Source organism: Heptranchias perlo, unplaced genomic scaffold (assembly GCF_035084215.1).
Source record: "Heptranchias perlo isolate sHepPer1 unplaced genomic scaffold, sHepPer1.hap1 HAP1_SCAFFOLD_286, whole genome shotgun sequence".
In the NCBI taxonomy this organism is placed as follows: domain Eukaryota; kingdom Metazoa; phylum Chordata; class Chondrichthyes; order Hexanchiformes; family Hexanchidae; genus Heptranchias; species Heptranchias perlo.
In genome coordinates this window covers 275,522-295,950 of record NW_027139298.1, presented here as the reverse complement: position 1 = coordinate 295,950, position 20,429 = coordinate 275,522, and the positions used below count along the sequence as shown (strand labels likewise).

General features: G+C 55.7%; 1 protein-coding gene across 1 annotated transcript in view; it reads right to left on the bottom strand.

Moving 5' to 3' along the window:
- Positions 1-20,120, bottom strand: part of LOC137310882 (zinc finger protein 271-like) — a 70,460-nt gene extending 50,340 nt beyond the window's left edge. Inside the window, exons 1-2 of the mRNA XM_067978431.1 lie at positions 19,996-20,120; positions 16,372-17,716 (exon numbers count right to left, since the gene is read on the bottom strand). Coding sequence (XP_067834532.1) covers positions 16,372-17,715 — 1,344 coding nt within the window. The 5' untranslated portion in view covers position 17,716; positions 19,996-20,120. The remainder of the gene's footprint in view (positions 1-16,371; positions 17,717-19,995) is intronic.
- Positions 20,121-20,429: the final 309 nt, after the last annotated feature.

Below are 20,429 nucleotides of genomic sequence, written 5' to 3'. Positions count from 1 at the left end.
CTCATATCCCCTTTTTGCCCTCCTGATTTCTCTCTTAACTCTACTCCGGCAATCTCTATACTCTTCAAGGGATCCACTTGATCCCAGCTGCCTATGCATGTCATATGCCTCCTTCTTCTTTTTGACTAGTGCCTCAATCTCCCGAGTCATCCAAGGTTCCCTACTTCTACCAGCCTTGCCCTTCACTTTATAAGGAATGTGCTTACCCTGAACCCTGGTTAACACACTTTTGAAAGCCTCCCACTTACCAGACGTCCCTTTGCCTGCCAACAGACTCTCCCAATCAACTTCTGAAAGTTCCTGTCTAATACCATCAAAATTGGCCTTTCCCCAATTTAGAATTTTAACTTTTGGGCCAGACCTATCCTTCTCCATAGCTATCTTAAAACTAATGGAATTATGATCACTTGTCCCAAAGTGATCCCTCACTAACACTTCTCTCACCTGCCCTTCCTTATTTCCCAAGAGGAGGTCAAGTTTTGCCCCCTCTCTAGTCGGGCCATCCACATACTGAATGAGAAATTCCTCCTGAATACACTCAACAAATTTCTCTCCATCCAAGCCCCTAATGCTATGGCTGTCCCAGTCAATGTTGGGAAAGTTAAAGTCCCCTACTATTACCACCCTATTTTTCTTGCAGCTGTCTGTAATCTCCTTACATATTTGCTCCTCAATTTCCCGTTGACTATTTGGGGGTCTGTAGTACAATCCTATCAAAGTGATCTCTCCCTTCTTATTTTTCAGTTCGACCCATATAGACTCAGTGGGCGAACCCTCGGATATATCCCCTCTCACTACTGCCGTGATGTTCTCCCTAATCAAGAACGCAACTCCCCCTCCTCTCTTACCTCCTGCTCTATCTTTCCTATAGCATCTGTACCCTGGAACATTGAGCTGCCAGTCCTGCCCCTCCCTTATCCATGTTTCAGTAATAGCTATAACATCCCAGTCCCATGTACCCATCCATGCCCTGAGTTCATCTGCCTTGCCCATCAGACTTCTTGCATTGAAATAAATGCAGTTTAATCTAGACTTCCCTTGGTCTTTGCCCTGCTTTCTCAGACCATCTGTCCGGTCATGTTCTGTACACTCTCCCTTACTGCCTTTTGTTTCTGTCACCATTTTATTTCCCACTGACTTCCTGCATCGGTTCCCATCCCCCTGCCACATTAGTTTAAACCCTCCCCAACAGCACTGGCAAACACTCCCCCTAGGACATTGGTTCCAGTCCTGCCCAGATGCAGACCGTCCAATTTGTACTGGTCCCACCTCCCCCAGAACCGGTTCCAATGGCCCAGGAATTTGTATCCCTCCCTCTTGCACCATCTCTCAAGCCACGTATTCATCTTAGCTATCCTGTCATTCCTACTCTGACTTGCCCGTGGCACTGGTAGCAATCCTGAGATTACTACCTTTGAGGTCCTACTCTTTAGTTTAACTCCTAACTCCCTAAATTCAGCTTGTAGGACCTCATCCTGTTTTTTACCTATATCGTTGGTGCCTATATGCACCACGACAACTGGCTGTTCACCCTCCCCCTCCAGAATGTCCTGCAGCCGCTCCGAGACATCCTTGACCCTTGCACCAGGGAGGCAACATACCATCCTGGAGTCTCGGTTGCGTCCGCAGAAACGCCTGTCTATTCCCCTTACAATCGAGTCCCCTATCACTATAGCTCTGCCACTCTTTTTCCTGCCCTCCTGTGCAGCAGAGCCAGCCACGGTGCCATGAACCTGGCCACTGCCACCTTCCCCTGGTGAGCCATCTCCGCCAACAGTATCCAAAACGGTATACCTGTTTTGGAGGGAGATGACCGCAGGGGACCCCTGCACTGCCTTCCTACTCTTCCTCTGTCTGTTGGTCACCCATTCACTATCTCCCTCAGTAATTTTTATCTGTGGTGTGACCAACTCACTGAACGTGCTATCCACGACTTTCTCAGCATCGCGGATGCTCCAAAGTGAGTCCATCCGCAGCTCCAGAGCCGTCAAGCGGTCAAACAATAGCAGCAGCTGGACACACTTCCCGCAGGTGAAGGAATCAGGGATACAGGAAGGAGCCCTGAATTCCCACATCTCACAAGAGGAACATGACACGGCTCTGGGATCTCCTGCCATGACTTAACCCTTAAGTTAGCTTAACAACAACTGCAATGTCAAGAGAAAAAAAAGGAAAGAAAAACTACTTACCACTCCCTTTAAGGAGTTTACTCCTTTAAATTGTTCTCAATTTAGAGAATGTTAACTACACTAGGGACCTTGATTCACTAAAAAATAAACGCTACTTCCTATAAGACCTGCAGACCTTCCCTTTCCTTTTACTTCAGTTACTGTCGATAAGTAGAAATACTCACCTGAACCTACTCCCCAATCAGGTGCCTCCCCTGTGTCGCGTCCCGATCTGATTCCTGACGTCACTTCGAACTCGGTCGCAGCTCTGCTCGGCTCGGCTCCTCTCAGCTGCACTCAGCGCTCTGAAATCCCGCCTTTTATCGGACGCTCCCTCCGCTCGGCTCCTCTCAGCTGTTCTCAGCGCTCTGAAATCCCGCCTTTTATCGGACGCTCCCTCCGCTCGGCTCGGCTCCTCTCAGCTGCACTCAGCGCTCTGAAATCCCGCCTTTTATCGGACGCTCCCTCCGCTCGGCTCGGCTCCTCTCAGCTGCCTCCATCTACCTCCGACAGTGCAGCACTCCCTCAGTACTGGGACCGGGGAGTGTGGGCCTGGATTATGGGGCTCAAGTCCCAGAGTATATCCATCTACCTCCGACAGTGCAGCACTCCCTCTGTACTTGTCTCTGGACTTGAACCCATGACCTTCTGACACTTGAGCCATAACTGACACAGGGGTCTCCGCTCAGACCGATGGAGTCTGGCTTTTTTAACCACTTTCTCAACCTGCCCTGCCACCTTCAACGATTTGTGCACATATACCCCCAGATCTCTCTGATCCTGTACCCCTTTTAGAGCTGTGCCCTCTAGTTTATATTGCCACTCCTCGTTCTTCCTACCGGAATGTATCTCCGCATTTTTCCGTGCTAAATTTCACCTGCCATGTGTTCGCCCACGCCACCAGCCTGTTTATATCCTCTTGAAATCTATCACTTTCCTCCTCACCTTCCAAGTTTTGTGTCATCTGTGTTTTGAGGTGAGTGTATTTACGTTGATTTATGGCGTCATGTTTCTGAAGAGTGCTGTGGTTTGGTGTAGAGTGTGAGCTTACACATAACAGGAGTCACAGCGGCTGAGCGAACCGATCGGCACAGAACGAACCGGTCGGGACCGAGCGAACCGATCGGCACAGAACGAACCGGTCGGGACCGAGCGAACCGATCGGCACAGAATGAACCGGTCGGGACCGAGGGGACCGAGCGAACCGATCGGCACAGAACGAACCGGTCGGGACCGAGGGAACCGGTCGGGACTGAACGAACCGGTCGGGACCGAGGGAACCGGTCGGGATTGAACGAACCGGTCGGGACCGAGGGAACCGGTCGGGACTGAACGAACCGGTCGGGACCGAGGGAACCGGTCGGGACTGAACGAACCGGTCGGGACCGAGGGAACCGGTCGGGACCGAACGAACCGGTCTGGATTGAACGAACCGGTCGGGACCGAGGGAACCGGTCGGGACCGAGGGAACCGGTCGGGATTGAACGAACCGGTCTGGATTGAACGAACCGGTCGGGACTGAACGAACCGGTCGGGATTGAACGAACCGGTCTGGATTGAACGAACCGGTCTGGATTGAACGAACCGGTCGGGATTGAACGAACCGGTCGGGATTGAACGAACCGGTCGGGATTGAACGAACCGGTCGGGATTGAACGAACCGGTCGGGATTGAACGAACCGGTCGGGATTGAACGAACCGGTCGGGACCGAACGAACCGGTCGGGACCGAACGAACCGGTCGGGACCGAGGGAACCGGTCAGGATTGAACGAACCGGTCGGGACCGAACGAACCGGTCGGGACCGAGGGAACCGGTCGGGATTGAACGAACCGGTCTGGATTGAACGAACCGGTCGGGACCGAACGAACCGGTCTGGATTGAACGAACCGGTCTGGATTGAACGAACCGGTCGGGACCGAACGAACCGGTCGGGACCGAACGAACCGGTCGGGATTGAACGAACCGGTCGGGATTGAACGAACCGGTCGGGACCGAGGGAACCGGTCGGGATTGAACGAACCGGTCGGGATTGAACGAACCGGTCGGGACCGAACGAACCGGTCTGGATTGAACGAACCGGTCGGGATTGAACGAACCGGTCGGGATTGAACGAACCGGTCGGGACCGAGGGAACCGGTCGGGATTGAACGAACCGGTCTGGATTGAACGAACCGGTCGGGATTGAACGAACCGGTCGGGATTGAACGAACCGGTCGGGACCGAGGGAACCGGTCGGGATTGAACGAACCGGTCGGGATTGAACGAACCGGTCGGGACCGAGGGAACCGGTCGGGATTGAACGAACCGGTCGGGATTGAACGAACCGGTCTGGACCGAGGGAACCGGTCGGGACCGAGGGAACCGGTCGGGATTGAACGAACCGGTCGGGACTGAACGAACCGGTCGGGATTGAACGAACCGGTCTGGATTGAACGAACCGGTCGGGACTGAACGAACCGGTCGGGATTGAACGAACCGGTCTGGATTGAACGAACCGGTCTGGATTGAACGAACCGGTCGGGACCGAACGAACCGGTCGGGATTGAACGAACCGGTCGGGATTGAACGAACCGGTCGGGATTGAACGAACCGGTCGGGATTGAACGAACCGGTCGGGACCGAACGAACCGGTCGGGACCGAGGGAACCGGTCAGGATTGAACGAACCGGTCGGGACCGAACGAACCGGTCGGGACCGAGGGAACCGGTCGGGATTGAACGAACCGGTCTGGATTGAACGAACCGGTCGGGACTGAACGAACCGGTCGGGACCGAACGAACCGGTCTGGATTGAACGAACCGGTCGGGACCGAACGAACCGGTCGGGATTGAACGAACCGGTCGGGACCGAACGAACCGGTCGGGACCGAACGAACCGGTCGGGACCGAACGAACCGGTCGGGATTGAACGAACCGGTCGGGATTGAACGAACCGGTCGGGATCGAACGAACCGGTCGGGATCGAACGAACCGGTCGGGACCGAGGGAACCGGTCAGGATTGAACGAACCGGTCGGGACCGAACGAACCGGTCGGGACCGAGGGAACCGGTCGGGATTGAACGAACCGGTCTGGATTGAACGAACCGGTCGGGACTGAACGAACCGGTCGGGACCGAACGAACCGGTCTGGATTGAACGAACCGGTCTGGATTGAACGAACCGGTCGGGACCGAACGAACCGGTCGGGATTGAACGAACCGGTCTGGATTGAACGAACCGGTCTGGATTGAACGAACCGGTCGGGACCGAACGAACCGGTCGGGATTGAACGAACCGGTCTGGATTGAACGAACCGGTCGGGATTGAACGAACCGGTCGGGACCGAGGGAACCGGTCGGGATTGAACGAACCGGTCGGGACCGAGGGAACCGGTCGGGATTGAACGAACCGGTCGGGATTGAACGAACCGGTCGGGATTGAACGAACCGGTCGGGACCGAGGGAACCGGTCGGGATTGAACGAACCGGTCGGGATTGAACGAACCGGTCGGGATTGAACGAACCGGTCGGGATTGAACGAACCGGTCGGGATTGAACGAACCGGTCTGGATTGAACGAACCGGTCGGGATTGAACGAACCGGTCGGGATTGAACGAACCGGTCGGGACCGAACGAACCGGTCGGGACCGAACGAACCGGTCGGGACCGAACGAACCGGTCGGGACCGAACGAACCGGTCGGGACCGAACGAACCGGTCTGGATTGAACGAACCGGTCGGGACCGAGGGAACCGGTCGGGATTGAACGAACCGGTCGGGATTGAACGAACCGGTCGGGATTGAACGAACCGGTCGGGATTGAACGAACCGGTCGGGATTGAACGAACCGGTCGGGATTGAACGAACCGGTCGGGATTGAACGAACCGGTCGGGATTGAACGAACCGGTCGGGATTGAACGAACCGGTCGGGACCGAGGGAACCGGTCGGGATTGAACGAACCGGTCGGGACCGAGGGAACCGGTCGGGATTGAACGAACCGGTCGGGACCGAGGGAACCGGTCGGGATTGAACGAACCGGTCGGGACCGAGGGAACCGGTCGGGACCGAGGGAACCGGTCGGGACCGAGGGAACCGGTCGGGACTGAACGAACCGGTCGGGACCGAGGGAACCGGTCGGGACTGAACGAACCGGTCGGGACCGAGGGAACCGGTCGGGATTGAACGAACCGGTCGGGACCGAGGGAACCGGTCGGGATTGAACGAACCGGTCGGGACCGAGGGAACCGGTCGGGATTGAACGAACCGGTCGGGATTGAACGAACCGGTCGGGACTGAACGAACCGGTCGGGACCGAGGGAACCGGTCGGGACTGAACGAACCGGTCGGGACTGAACGAACCGGTCTGGATTGAACGAACCGGTCTGGATTGAACGAACCGGTCGGGACCAAGCGAACCGGTCGGGATTGAACGAACCGGTCTGGATTGAACGAACCGGTCGGGACCGAACGAACCGGTCGGGACCGAACGAACCGGTCTGGATTGAACGAACCGGTCGGGACCGAGGGAACCGGTCGGGATTGAACGAACCGGTCGGGACCGAGGGAACCGGTCAGGATTGAACGAACCGGTCGGGACTGAACGAACCGGTCGGGACCGAGGGAACCGGTCGGGATTGAACGAACCGGTCGGGATTGAACGAACCGGTCGGGATTGAACGAACCGGTCGGGATTGAACGAACCGGTCGGGACCGAACGAACCGGTCGGGACCGAACGAACCGGTCGGGACCGAACGAACCGGTCGGGATTGAACGAACCGGTCGGGATTGAACGAACCGGTCGGGACCGAACGAACCGGTCGGGATTGAACGAACCGGTCGGGATTGAACGAACCGGTCGGGATTGAACGAACCGGTCGGGATTGAACGAACCGGTCGGGATTGAACGAACCGGTCGGGACCGAACGAACCGGTCGGGACCGAACGAACCGGTCGGGACCGAACGAACCGGTCTGGATTGAACGAACCGGTCGGGACCGAGGGAACCGGTCGGGATTGAACGAACCGGTCGGGATTGAACGAACCGGTCTGGATTGAACGAACCGTTCGGGACCGAGGGAACCGGTCGGGATTGAACGAACCGGTCGGGATTGAACGAACCGGTCGGGATTGAACGAACCGGTCGGGATTGAACGAACCGGTCGGGATTGAACGAACCGGTCGGGATTGAACGAACCGGTCGGGATTGAACGAACCGGTCGGGATTGAACGAACCGGTCGGGATTGAACGAACCGGTCGGGATTGAACGAACCGGTTGGGACCGAGGGAACCGGTCGGGATTGAACGAACCGGTCGGGACCGAACGAACCGGTCGGGATTGAACGAACCGGTCGGGACCGAGGGAACCGGTCGGGACTGAACGAACCGGTCTGGATTGAACGAACCGGTCGGGACCGAGGGAACCGGTCGGGATTGAACGAACCGGTCGGGATTGAACGAACCGGTCGGGATTGAACGAACCGGTCGGGATTGAACGAACCGGTTGGGACCGAGGGAACCGGTCGGGATTGAACGAACCGGTCGGGACCGAACGAACCGGTCGGGATTGAACGAACCGGTCGGGACCGAGGGAACCGGTCGGGACTGAACGAACCGGTCTGGATTGAACGAACCGGTCGGGACCGAGGGAACCGGTCGGGATTGAACGAACCGGTCGGGATTGAACGAACCGGTCGGGACCGAGGGAACCGGTCGGGATTGAACGAACCGGTCGGGATTGAACGAACCGGTCGGGACTGAACGAACCGGTCGGGACCGAGGGAACCGGTCGGGATTGAACGAACCGGTCGGGATTGAACGAACCGGTCGGGATTGAACGAACCGGTCGGGACCGAGGGAACCGGTCGGGATTGAACGAACCGGTCGGGACCGAACGAACCGGTCGGGACTGAACGAACCGGTCGGGACCGAGGGAACCGGTCGGGATTGAACGAACCGGTCGGGACCGAGGGAACCGGTCGGGATTGAACGAACCGGTCGGGATTGAACGAACCGGTCGGGATTGAACGAACCGGTCGGGATTGAACGAACCGGTCGGGACCGAACGAACCGGTCGGGATTGAACGAACCGGTCTGGATTGAGCGAACCGGTCGGGACCGAACGAACCGGTCTGGATTGAACGAACCGGTCGGGACCGAGGGAACCGGTCGGGATTGAACGAACCGGTCTGGACCGAGGGAACCGGTCGGGATTGAACGAACCGGTCGGGACCGAGCGAACCGGTCGGGACCGAGCGAACCGGTCGGGACCGAACGAACCGGTCGGGACCGAACGAACCGGTCGGGACCGAGCGAACCGGTCGGGATTGAACGAACCGGTCGGGACCGAACGAACCGGTCGGGACCGAGGGAACCGGTCGGGACTGAACGAACCGGTCGGGATTGAACGAACCGGTCGGGACCGAGGGAACCGGTCGGGATTGAACGAACCGGTCGGGACCGAGGGAACCGGTCGGGATTGAACGAACCGGTCGGGACCGAGGGAACCGGTCGGGATTGAACGAACCGGTCGGGACCGAGGGAACCGGTCGGGACCGAGGGAACCGGTCGGGATTGAACGAACCGGTCGGGACCGAGGGAACCGGTCGGGACTGAACAAACCGGTCGGGACCGAGGGAACCGGTCGGGATTGAACGAACCGGTCGGGACCGAGGGAACCGGTCGGGATTGAACGAACCGGTCGGGATTGAACGAACCGGTCGGGATTGAACGAACCGGTCGGGACTGAACAAACCGGTCGGGATTGAACGAACCGGTCGGGATTGAACGAACCGGTCGGGACCGAGGGAACCGGTCGGGATTGAACGAACCGGTCGGGACCGAACGAACCGGTCGGGATTGAACGAACCGGTCGGGATTGAACGAACCGGTCGGGATTGAACGAACCGGTCGGGACTGAACGAACCGGTCGGGATTGAACGAACCGGTCGGGATTGAACGAACCGGTCGGGACCGAGGGAACCGGTCGGGACTGAACAAACCGGTCTGGATTGAACGAACCGGTCGGGACCGAGGGAACCGGTCGGGACCGAACGAACCGGTCTGGATTGAACGAACCGGTCGGGACCGAGGGAACCGGTCTGGATTGAACGAACCGGTCTGGATTGAACGAACCGGTCGGGACTGAACGAACCGGTCGGGACCGAACGAACCGGTCGGGACCGAACGAACCGGTCGGGACCGAACGAACCGGTCGGGACCGAACGAACCGGTTTTTAAATGTTCATCTCTCTCACAGCCTCCTGACCAAGGTTGGAGATATCCAGTGTGACGTCCTGAGATTCTTGACGAATGTGTATTTTTTTGCCCAAGTTCATAGCATCATACAGCACAGAAGGAGGCCATTTGGCCCATCGTGCCTGTGCTGGCTCTTTGAAAGGGCTATCCAATTAATCCTACTCCTCTGCTCTTTCCCCATAGCCCTCCAAATTTTTCACCTTCAAGTATTTATCCAATTCTCTTCTGAAAGTTATTGAATCTGTTTCCACCGCCCTTTCAGACAGTGCATTTCCGATCATTTTTTCCCCTCATCTCAAGGGAATCTAAAAGTCTTCTAAGGGCATGTAAACAGTACACGGGTAGTAAAAGGAGTGAGGCCGATTAGGGACCATAAAGGAGATCTACTCATGGAGGCAGAGGGGATGGCTGAGGTACTAAATGAGTACTTTGCATCTGTCTTTACAAGGAAGAAGATGCTGCCAGAGTCTCAGGAAAGGAAGATATAGTTGAGATTCTGGATGGGCTAAAAATTGATAAAGAAGAGGTTAGCTGTACTTAAAGTAGATAAGTCCCTCGGTCCAGATGGGATGCACCTTGCTGAGGGAAGTAAGGGTGGAAATTGCAGAGGTACTGGCCACAATCTTCCAAACATCCGTAGATACGAGGGTGGTGCCAGAGGACTGGAGAATTGCAAATGTTACACACTTGTTCAAAAAAGGGTGCAAGGATAAACCCAGCAACTACAGGCCAGTCAGTTTAACCTCAGTGGTGGGGAAACTTTTAGAAACGATAATCCGGGACAGAATTAACAGTCACTTGGACGAGTGTGGATTGATTAAGGAAAGCCAGCATAGATTTGTTAAAGGCAAATCATGTTTAACTAACCTGATAGAGTTTTTTGATGAGGGCAATGTGGTTGATGTGGTGTATATGGACTTTCAAAAGGCATTTGATAAAGTGCCGCCCGGTAGGCTTATCATCAAGATTGAAGCCCATGGAATAAAGGGGGCAGTAGCAGCATGGATACAGAATTGGCTAAGGGACAGGAGACAGAGAGTAATGGTGAACGGGTGTTTTTTGGACTGGAGGGAGGTGTACAGTGGTGTTCCCCAGGGGTTGGTACTGGGACCACTGCTTTTCTTGATATATATTGATGACTTGGACTTGGGTGTACTGGGCACAATTTCAAAATTTGCAGATGACACAAAACTTGGAAGGTGAGGAGGACAGTGATCGACTTCAAGAGGATATAAACAGGCTGGTGGCATGGGCGGACACATGGCAGGTGAGATTTAGCACATAAAAATGCGGAGATACATTTCGGTAGGAAGAACGAGGAGTGGCAATATAAACTAGAGGGCACAGCTCTAAAAGGGGTACAGGATCAGAGAGATCTGGGGGTATATGTGCACAAATCGTTGAAGGTGGCAGAGCAGGTTGAGAAAGTGGTTAAAAAAGCATACGGGATCCTAGGCTTTATAAATAGAGGCATAGAGTACGAACACTGGTTCAGTCACAACTGGAGTATTGTGTCCAGTTCTGGGCACCGCACTTCAAGAAAGATGTGATGGCCTTAGAGAGGGTGCAGAGGAGATTGACCAGAATGATTCCAGGGATGAGGGACTTCAGTCACGTGGATAGACTGGAGAAGCTGGGGTTGTTCTCCTTGGAACAGAGACGGTTGAGAGGAGATTTGATCATGGCCTTCAAAAGGGAACTGGATAAGTACTTGAAAGAAAAAGAATTGCAGGGCTACGGGGATAGGACGGGGCAGTGGGACTTGCTGGATTGGCCTTGCATAGAGCTGGCGCGGACTCGATGGGCCGAATGGCCTCCTCCTGTGCTGTAACCTTTCTATGATTCACCTCCCGCCTGGCCATTTTGCCGATTACCTTAAATCTGTGCCCTCTGGTTACTGACCCTCCTGCCAGTGGAAACAGTTTCTCCCTATGCTCCAGCTGAGGCCTAATCAGTATTTCATAAAGGTTTAGCATAACTTCCTTGTTTTTGTATTCTATGCCTCTATTGATAAAGTGAAGGATCCCTTTTGCTTTATTAACAGCCTTATTGACCTGTCCTGCCACCATCAAAGATTTGTGTATATGAACCCCCAGGTCTCTCTGTTCCTGCACCCCCTTTAAAATTGTACCTTTTAGTTTATGTCGTCTTTCCTCATTTTTCCTTCCAAAATACATCATTTCACACCTCTCTGCATTAAATTTCATCTGACATGTATCTGCCCATTTCACCAGTCTGTCTATGTCCTCCACATTGTTTATATTTCCCAGCTTTGTGTCATTTGCAAACTTTGAAATTATGCCCCCCATACCCAAGTCCAGGTTATTAATCTATATCAAAAAGAGCAATGGTGCAAACACCAACTCCTGGGGGATTGGAGATCTCTGTGCTACTCCAATTCTGGCCTTTTGTGCATCCCCGATTTTCTTCGCCCGTTTTTTGCAGAAGCACATGGAGAAAAGTCTATAGAAAGACCCATTCTACTTCCATTAATGTGATAAAAACACGAGATCTCTGCGTTCCTTCAACTCTGCCCTCTCGTCCATCCCCCTTCTATGTTCGCCCACTATTGGGGCCGTGCCTTCAGCTGTCTAGGCCCTAAGCTCTGGAATTCTCTCCCTGAACCTCTCCACCTATCTCTCCTCCTTTAAGATGCAAAAGGTGGGAAGTGATGGTCCAGAGATCAGTGCTGGGACAACTGCTGATCACAATTTACATCAACGATTTGGACTCGGGAATGGGAAGTACATTTTCAAAACTTATGGACACCAAACTGGGGGGTGTAGCTAATAGCCAGGAAGAATGCATTACAATGCAGGAACAGCGTCACCGCAGGCTTCCTAGTTGGATGCTGTTTCTAATTATTAATGAGCAGCGGAAGCCAATCAGGTGCACAGATTTCTTTATTCACGTAACTGCTGTGAGTGAGCAACAAACATTTATTTATATAACGACAGCACGTTCAGTGCACTGGGTTATTGACGGAACAGAGATACACAACAGACACAAACTTACTTCATTTATCTAACCCCAGTGGGTGAGCAGCACACTATTTCTTTACCTACTCAATCCGTGAGCAACGTCACGGGAGGTCTACCAGTAAAGTAAAAAAACAATTAAACCACCAGAAAATCAGTACATTTATCAGACTTTCACAGTCCAGAAAGATCCATCTTTCTAATCAGTTCCTAGATTTCTAAACACGTTACTATTGGTTAGAGCTGGCCAGGAGTTAATCCTTTGACTGTCCAATGCCACTTCTCCATTATATCACAGCAGCTCATTACACCAGGCGTGTGGGACCCTGGATCCTGTAACAAGCCGAGAGGGATTGATCACAGCTCATTACATCGGGCGTGTGGGACCCTGGATTCTGTAACAAGCCGAGAGGGATTGATCACAGCTCATTACACCAGGCGTGTGGGACCCTGGATTCTGTAACAAGCCGAGAGGGATTGATCACAGCTCATTACACTGGGCGTGTGGGACCCTGGATCCTGTAACAAGCCGAGAGGGATTGATCACAGCTCATTACACTGGGCGTGTGGGACCCTGGGTCCTGTAACAAGCCGAGAGGGATTGATCACAGCTCATTACACCAGGCGTGTGGGACCCTGGATTCTGTAACAAGCCGAGAGGGATTGATCACAGCTCATTACACCAGGCGTGTGGGACCCTGGTTCCTGTAACAAGCCGAGAGGGATTGATCACAGCTCATTACATCGTGCGTGTGGGACCCTGGATTCTGTAACAAGCCGAGAGGGATTGATCACAGCTCATTACACCAGGCGTGTGGGACCCTGGATTCTGTAACAAGCCGAGAGGGATTGATCACAGCTCATTACACTGGGCGTGTGGGACCCTGGATCCTGTAACAAGCCGAGAGGGATTGATCACAGCTCATTACACTGGGCGTGTGGGACCCTGGGTCCTGTAACAAGCCGAGAGGGATTGATCACAGCTCATTACACCAGGCGTGTGGGACCCTGGTTCCTGTAACAAGCCGAGAGGGATTGATCACAGCTCATTACACCAGGCGTGTGGGACCCTGGATCCTGTAACAAGCCGAGAGGGATTGATCACAGCTCATTACACCGGGCGTGTGGGACCCTGGATTCTGTAACAAGCCGAGAGGGATTGATCACAGCTCATTACACCGGGCGTGTGGGACCCTGGATTCTGTAACAAGCCGAGAGGGATTGATCACAGCTCATTACACTGGGCGTGTGGGACCCTGGATCCTGTAACAAGCCGAGAGGGATTGATCACAGCTCATTACACTGGGCGTGTGGGACCCTGGGTCCTGTAACAAGCCGAGAGGGATTGATCACAGCTCATTACACCAGGCGTGTGGGACCCTGGATTCTGTAACAAGCCGAGAGGGATTGATCACAGCTCATTACACCAGGCGTGTGGGACCCTGGTTCCTGTAACAAGCCGAGAGGGATTGATCACAGCTCATTACACCAGGCGTGTGGGACCCTGGATTTTGTAACAAGCCGAGAGGGATTGATCACAGCTCATTACACCGGGCGTGTGGGACCCTGGATCCTGTAACAAGCCGTGAGGGATTGATCACACCTCATTACACCAGGCGTGTGGGACCCTGGATCCTGTAACAAGCCGAGAGGGATTGATCACAGCTCATTACACCGGGCGTGTGGGACCCTGGGTCCTGTAACAAGCCGAGAGGGATTGATCACAGCTCATTACACCAGGCGTGTGGGACCCTGGATCCTGTAACAAGCCGAGAGGGATTGATCACAGCTCATTACACCAGGCGTGTGGGACCCTGGGTCCTGTAACAAGCCGAGAGGGATTGATCACGGCACATTACACTGGGCGTGTGGGACCCTGGTTCCTGTAACAAGCCGAGAGGGATTGATCACAGCTCATTACACCGGGCGTGTGGGACCCTGGGTCCTGTAACAAGCTGAGAGGGATTGATCACAGCTCATTACACCAGGCGTGTGGGACCCTGGGTCCTGTAACAAGCCGAGAGGGATTGATCACAGCTCATTACACCAGGCGTGTGGGACCCTGGGTCCTGTAACAAGCCGAGAGGGATTGATCACGGCACATTACACTGGGCGTGTGGGACCCTGGGTCCTGTAACAAGCCGAGAGGGATTGATCACAGCTCATTGCACCGGGCGTGTGGGACCCTGGGTCCTGTAACAAGCCGAGAGGGATTGATCACAGCTCATTACACCGGGCGTGTGGGACCCTGGGTCCTGTAACAAGCCGAGAGGGATTGATCACAGCTCATTACACCAGGCGTGTGGGACCCTGGGTCCTGTAACAAGCCGAGAGGGATTGATCACGGCTCATTACACCAGGCGTGTGGGACCCTGGATTCTGTAACAAGCCGAGAGGGATTGATCACAGCTCATTACACCAGGCGTGTGGGACCCTGGGTCCTGTAACAAGCCGAGAGGGATTGATCACAGCTCATTACACCAGGCGTGTGGGACCCTGGTTCCTGTAACAAGCCGAGAGGGAGTTGTGTTACAGGAAGGAAGATCATTGGAAATAATTTAAATATTGTGACATTAAAAGACAAGTGGTGGGCACAATCAGAACCGGCAGGTTATGGGAGAGGGGAGAGGTGGCTGCAGTTCAGCTAACTTATCACAGAGCCTGGGCTTTTCCTGCTCTGTGTGGAGCTCAGTCCCACCCCAGGGGAGATCAGCTATCTCGAGGATGGAGGATTAAGCCTGGGAACACTCTCTGCTACCGGACTCCTCCTGAACCAGAAGAAACACTTCAATAGTTCAACTTCCCCCCCCACACACACACACACAAATACCCGCACACACGTACCCACCCACATATACACACACAAATACCCGCACACAATCCCCAATCACATACATACACGTACCCACCCACATATACCCGCACACAATCCCCACATACATACACACGTACCCACCCACATATACACACACAAATACCCGCACACATGTACCCACCCACATATACACACACAAATACCCGCACACAATCCCCAATCACATACACACCCACGCACAATCCCCAATCACATACACACACACACCCACGCACAATCCCCAATCACATACACACGCACACAGATACCCGCACACAATCCCCAATCACATACACACGCACACAAATACCCGCACACAATCCACAATCACATACACACGCACACAACCCCCAATCACATACATACACACGTACCCACCCACGCACAATCCCCAATCACATACACACGCACACAACCCCCAATCACATACACACGCACCCAAATACACACGCACATACCCCCACCCTGACAAATACCTGCACACAATCCCCAATCACATACCCCACCCCCACAAATACCCGCACACAAACGCACGCACCCCCACACAGATACACACTCACGCACCCCCACACAGATACACACTCACGCACCCCCACACAGATACAGACACGCACGCACCCCCACACACACAGATACACACTCACGCACCCCCACACACACAGATACACACTCACGCACCCCCACACACACAGATACACACTCACGCACCCCCACACACACAGATACACACTCACGCACCCCCACACACACAGATACACACTCACGCACCCCCACACACACAGATACACACTCACGCACCCCCACACACACAGATACACACTCACGCACCCCCACACACACAGATACACACTCACGCACCCCCACACACACAGATACACACTCACGCACCCCCACACAGATACACACTCACGCACCCCCACACAGATACACACTCACGCACCCCCACCCCTACAGACACGCACGCACCTTCACACCACAAACGCCCCCTGACATACCCCCCACACCCAAACACAAACATACCCCCACCCGCACATCCAAACACACATGCACAAAGTTGGTGTGTTTGTGTTCCAGGCGGTGTCTGGGTCAGCAATGGTCCCAGCTGAGATGTCGGGGCCCGGCCTCCCTCCCTCACACGCGAGCTCGCTGGTGGACGGAGAGAGAGGAGAGGGTGGCCAGGGAGTTGATCCAGACCAGGCAGCGGAAAGGCCCGTCCCTGTCCCTGGCCTCTTCCCCCTCCCCAGCCCCGGTGCACTGGTGCTGGGACAGCTCGGAGAGGTGGGAAAAGGTGTGGAGGCACAGGGCACACTGGAGCAGGTGGTCGGAGGCGGTCAGCGGGCCACACTGGTGCTGGGACAGGCGGCCCAGGTCACGGAAACTCTGGAGGCAGAGTGAGCACTGGTAGAGTGGCTGGGCCTGGGCCTGGGCCTGAGCCTGGGCCTGGGAGCAGCGGTGGTTGGCCAGGTGGCCCGACTGGTTGAAGGCCCGGCCGCAGGCCTGGCACTTGAAGGGCTTCTCGCCGGTGTGGATGTGCCGGTGTCGCATGAGGGAGGAGGAGTAGGCAAAGCGCTTGAAGCAGACGTCGCAGCGGTAGGGCTTGTCACCAGTGTGGACCCGCCGGTGGTTCATGAGGTTGGAGGAGACGGCGAAGGCCCGGCCACACGTCTCGCACTTGAAGGGCCGCTCGCCGGTGTGGACCCGCCGGTGGCTGGCCAGGTGGCCTGACTGGTTGAAGGCCCGGTCGCAGTGGGCGCACTTGAAGGGCCGCTCGCCGGTGTGCAGCCGTCGGTGACTGGTGAGGGTGGACGAGTTCCCAAAGTGCTGGTGGCAGATGTCACACTCGAAGGGCCGCTCGCCGGTGTGGACCCGCCGGTGGCTGGCCAGGTACGACAGGTTGCTGAAGCTCTTGAGGCACACGGCGCACTGGAAGAGCCGTCGGTCGGTGTGCAGCCGCTGGTGGATGAGCAGCTTGGAGGACTCGCGGAAGCCCTTGCCGCAGGCCGAGCACTGGAAGGGCCGCTCGCCGGTGTGGATACGGCCGTGGATGGCAAAGGACGAGGAGTAGGCAAAACGCTTGTGGCACACGCCACACTCGAAGGGCTTCTCGCCCGTGTGCGAGCGCTGGTGAACCGAGAGCCAGGACGAGCTGGCGAAGGCCTTGTGGCACACCAGGCAGCGGAAAGGCTTCTCGCCCGTGTGGACTCGCCGGTGCTTCAGCAAGCCCGAGGCGTGCGGGAAGGCCTTGTCACAGGCCTCGCACTGGAAGGGCTTCTCTCCTGGGCGGCGGCGGCGGTGGCTCCCCGTCTGCCGCAGCAGGTCCAAGGTCTCCCCGCAGTCTCCGCGCCCCGAGGCTCCGGGCAGTGCCGTGTCTTCGCCGCTCACCGGCCGGGCACCATCCCCATCGCTGCCGCCGAGCTGCTCCCCCCCGGGCGGTGATGGCGACTGAGCTCCAATGCCTGGGGTCTGCTCCAGGTTCATCCTGCAGATCAACAGGAAAATAACCTTACCATCTGCTCCTGCTGCAGTACTGACTGGAGGGAGCAGCCACCTTCCCCAGGGCCTCCCCGGTCACCCCCCCCGAGCCCATTCATAGCCCCTCCTCGGGGTCGGCCAGGACTCACTCAGCAGGTCTCACTCTTGCCTCTGAGTCAGAAAGCCATGGGTTCAAGCCCCACTCCAGAGGCTTGAGCCCATAATCTAGGCTGATGCTTTAGCGCTGTATTGAGTGAGCGTTATTCTGTCGGAGGAGACGTTAAACCGAGGCCCCATCTGCCTGTTCAGGAGAGTGTAAAAGATCCCAAGGGCACTATTTCCAAGTCTTCCTGGTATCCTGACCAATATTTATTCCTCAAACAGCATCACTAAAAAAACACATCATCTGGTCATTATCTCATTTCTGTTTGAGGGACCTTGCTGGCTGCCACAATTCATTCCTACATTATAACACTGACAAAAGTCCTTCATTGGCTGTAAAGCGCTTTGGAACGTTGTGAAAGGCGCTATAGAAATGCAAGTTCTTTCTTTCTTTTAGCGCCTGCCCTATCCTGTCCAATGACAGAACGTCCTGTGTCCCTCCCCCTCCCTGGGGTCGGTCTCCCAATTATCCCCTCTCCTCCCATTGAAGACGAAAAAGGTCACCCCTGAACCTCTCGTCCCTCGTAACATCTCACATCTGTACACACTTACAGTCGACGTTTCCCATTATAAAACACCATGGCCGAGTTCATAATAGAAAGTGCCTCCCAGTTGTGTAGGCAGCCTGTGATGCCTCCCGTGGTGGGAGGGTATAATTACACCGTGACCTGTTTACATAGGCAGTTGCCATTGTAAATTACAACGCCTGTGTTTCGATTGACATCTCCGCCATATAAGGGCAGAACGTATGACTTTAAAACAGGGACCGAATGACATTGGTGCACCAGACTCCCATTAACTCCACCATCCCTAGCTCACCCAGAGGCTGGAGCTATAGCTGACTCACTGACCCACATTGGCTCCCGGTCCGGGAACACCTCGATTTTAAAATTCTCATCCTCCTGTTCAAATCCCTCCATGGCCCTCGCCCCCCCTCCCTATCTCTATAACCTCCTCCAGCCCCTACAATTCTTATCCTCCTGTTCAAATCCCTCCATGGCCCTCACCCCCCTCCCTATCTCTATAACATCCTCCAGCCCGACAACCCTCCGAGATCTCTGCTCTCCTCCAATTCTTGCCTCTTGTCCATCCCCCGATTTTAATCGCTCCACCATTGGCGGCCGTGCCTTCAGTGTCTGGGCCCTAAGCTCTGGAATTCCCTCCCGAAACCTCTCCCCCTCTCTCTCCTCCTTTAAGACTCTCCTTAAAACCTCCCTCTTTGACCGAGCTTTTGGTCACCTGTCCTAATATCTCCTCACGTGGCTCGGTGTTTGATTCTGTTTGATAATCGCTCCTGTAAAGCGCCCTGGGACACCTCACTATGTTAAAGATGCTGTATTGATGGGAGTTGCTGGTGTTGTCCAGCCCCATCACCTTGTCCCAGGAGCTCCACACTGCAGCTCTCCCATCCTTCCTATAATGGGGTGCAGCCAATGCTCCCAGCCCCTCCCTGTAGGGGACAGCCCTCCACCGAGGCTGCAAGGGGATGACCATCCTACCTGAGCTCCTTCTCTCTGCACCAACTGCCCCTGGGAGGGAAAGGGGGGGGGCGGGGAAATGGCTGCAGGAACCCCACAATGCAGCGCGCACACCTGCCCTTCCTAAGATGGCGACGGGCCGGCGACAAAGGAGCAGCATGATGGGAAGCGTGTCCACTCCCCCATTGACCCCGCCCATTTCTCCCATAGCAACCGACTGCTTCCTCACGGCCCTTTCTGGGGTAACAAGAGGGGGAGGGGATTGAGTGGGGTGTGGAGGGAGGAGAGGGATTGAGGGGGATGTGGAGGGAGGAGAGGGATTGAGGGGGATGTGGAGGGAGGAGAGGGATTGAGGGGGGGGAGGGATTGAGGGGGGGGGAGGAGGGGGAGGGATTGAGGGGGGCGGAGGAGGGGGAGGGATTGAGGGGGGCGGAGGAGGGGGAGGGATTGAGGAGGGGGAGGGATTGAGGGGGGGTGGGGGGAGGGATTGAGGGGGGGTGGGGGAAGGGGAGGGGGATTGGGGGAGGGGGCGTCGGCTTCCAATTCGGATCCAGGGGCCCGTCTCCCTCTCCCTCTCCCGGCCCAGACCCGTTCCCGTTCCCGATCCCGATCCCGTTCCCGTTCCCCGGCTCTAGCCCGGACCGACCTGTTGTTCCGGGGCCCGGAGCCGCCGCGATCCTCCAGCCGGTCTAAAACAGCCCCAGCAGGCAGCGCGGGCGCGCATGCGCGGCTCGCCCCCTGACAGCGATAGAGCGCTTTCCGCGGCGCGGGGCGTTCTGGGTAGCGGCGGCCGCCATTACTGGGCGGGCCTCCGGAACTCGTCCTTTCAAAAAGAGGAATTGTTTGACTGACGGACAGGTCCCAGTGGTCTCTCTTCTGCCTGAGTGGAGGCCCGCTTTCCCCTCTGGTGATTGATGAGGCCCCCCGACCAATAAAGACCGAGGACGCGAGATAACATCCGGGTCTAGCGAAGCTGGAGAAATCGGCGGGAGGAGAAGGAGACCAGGCCTTGAGGAAAAAAACACAGAAACAGGATAGTGAGGAGTGAGTGAGAGAGAGAGAGAGAGATACAGAAACAGG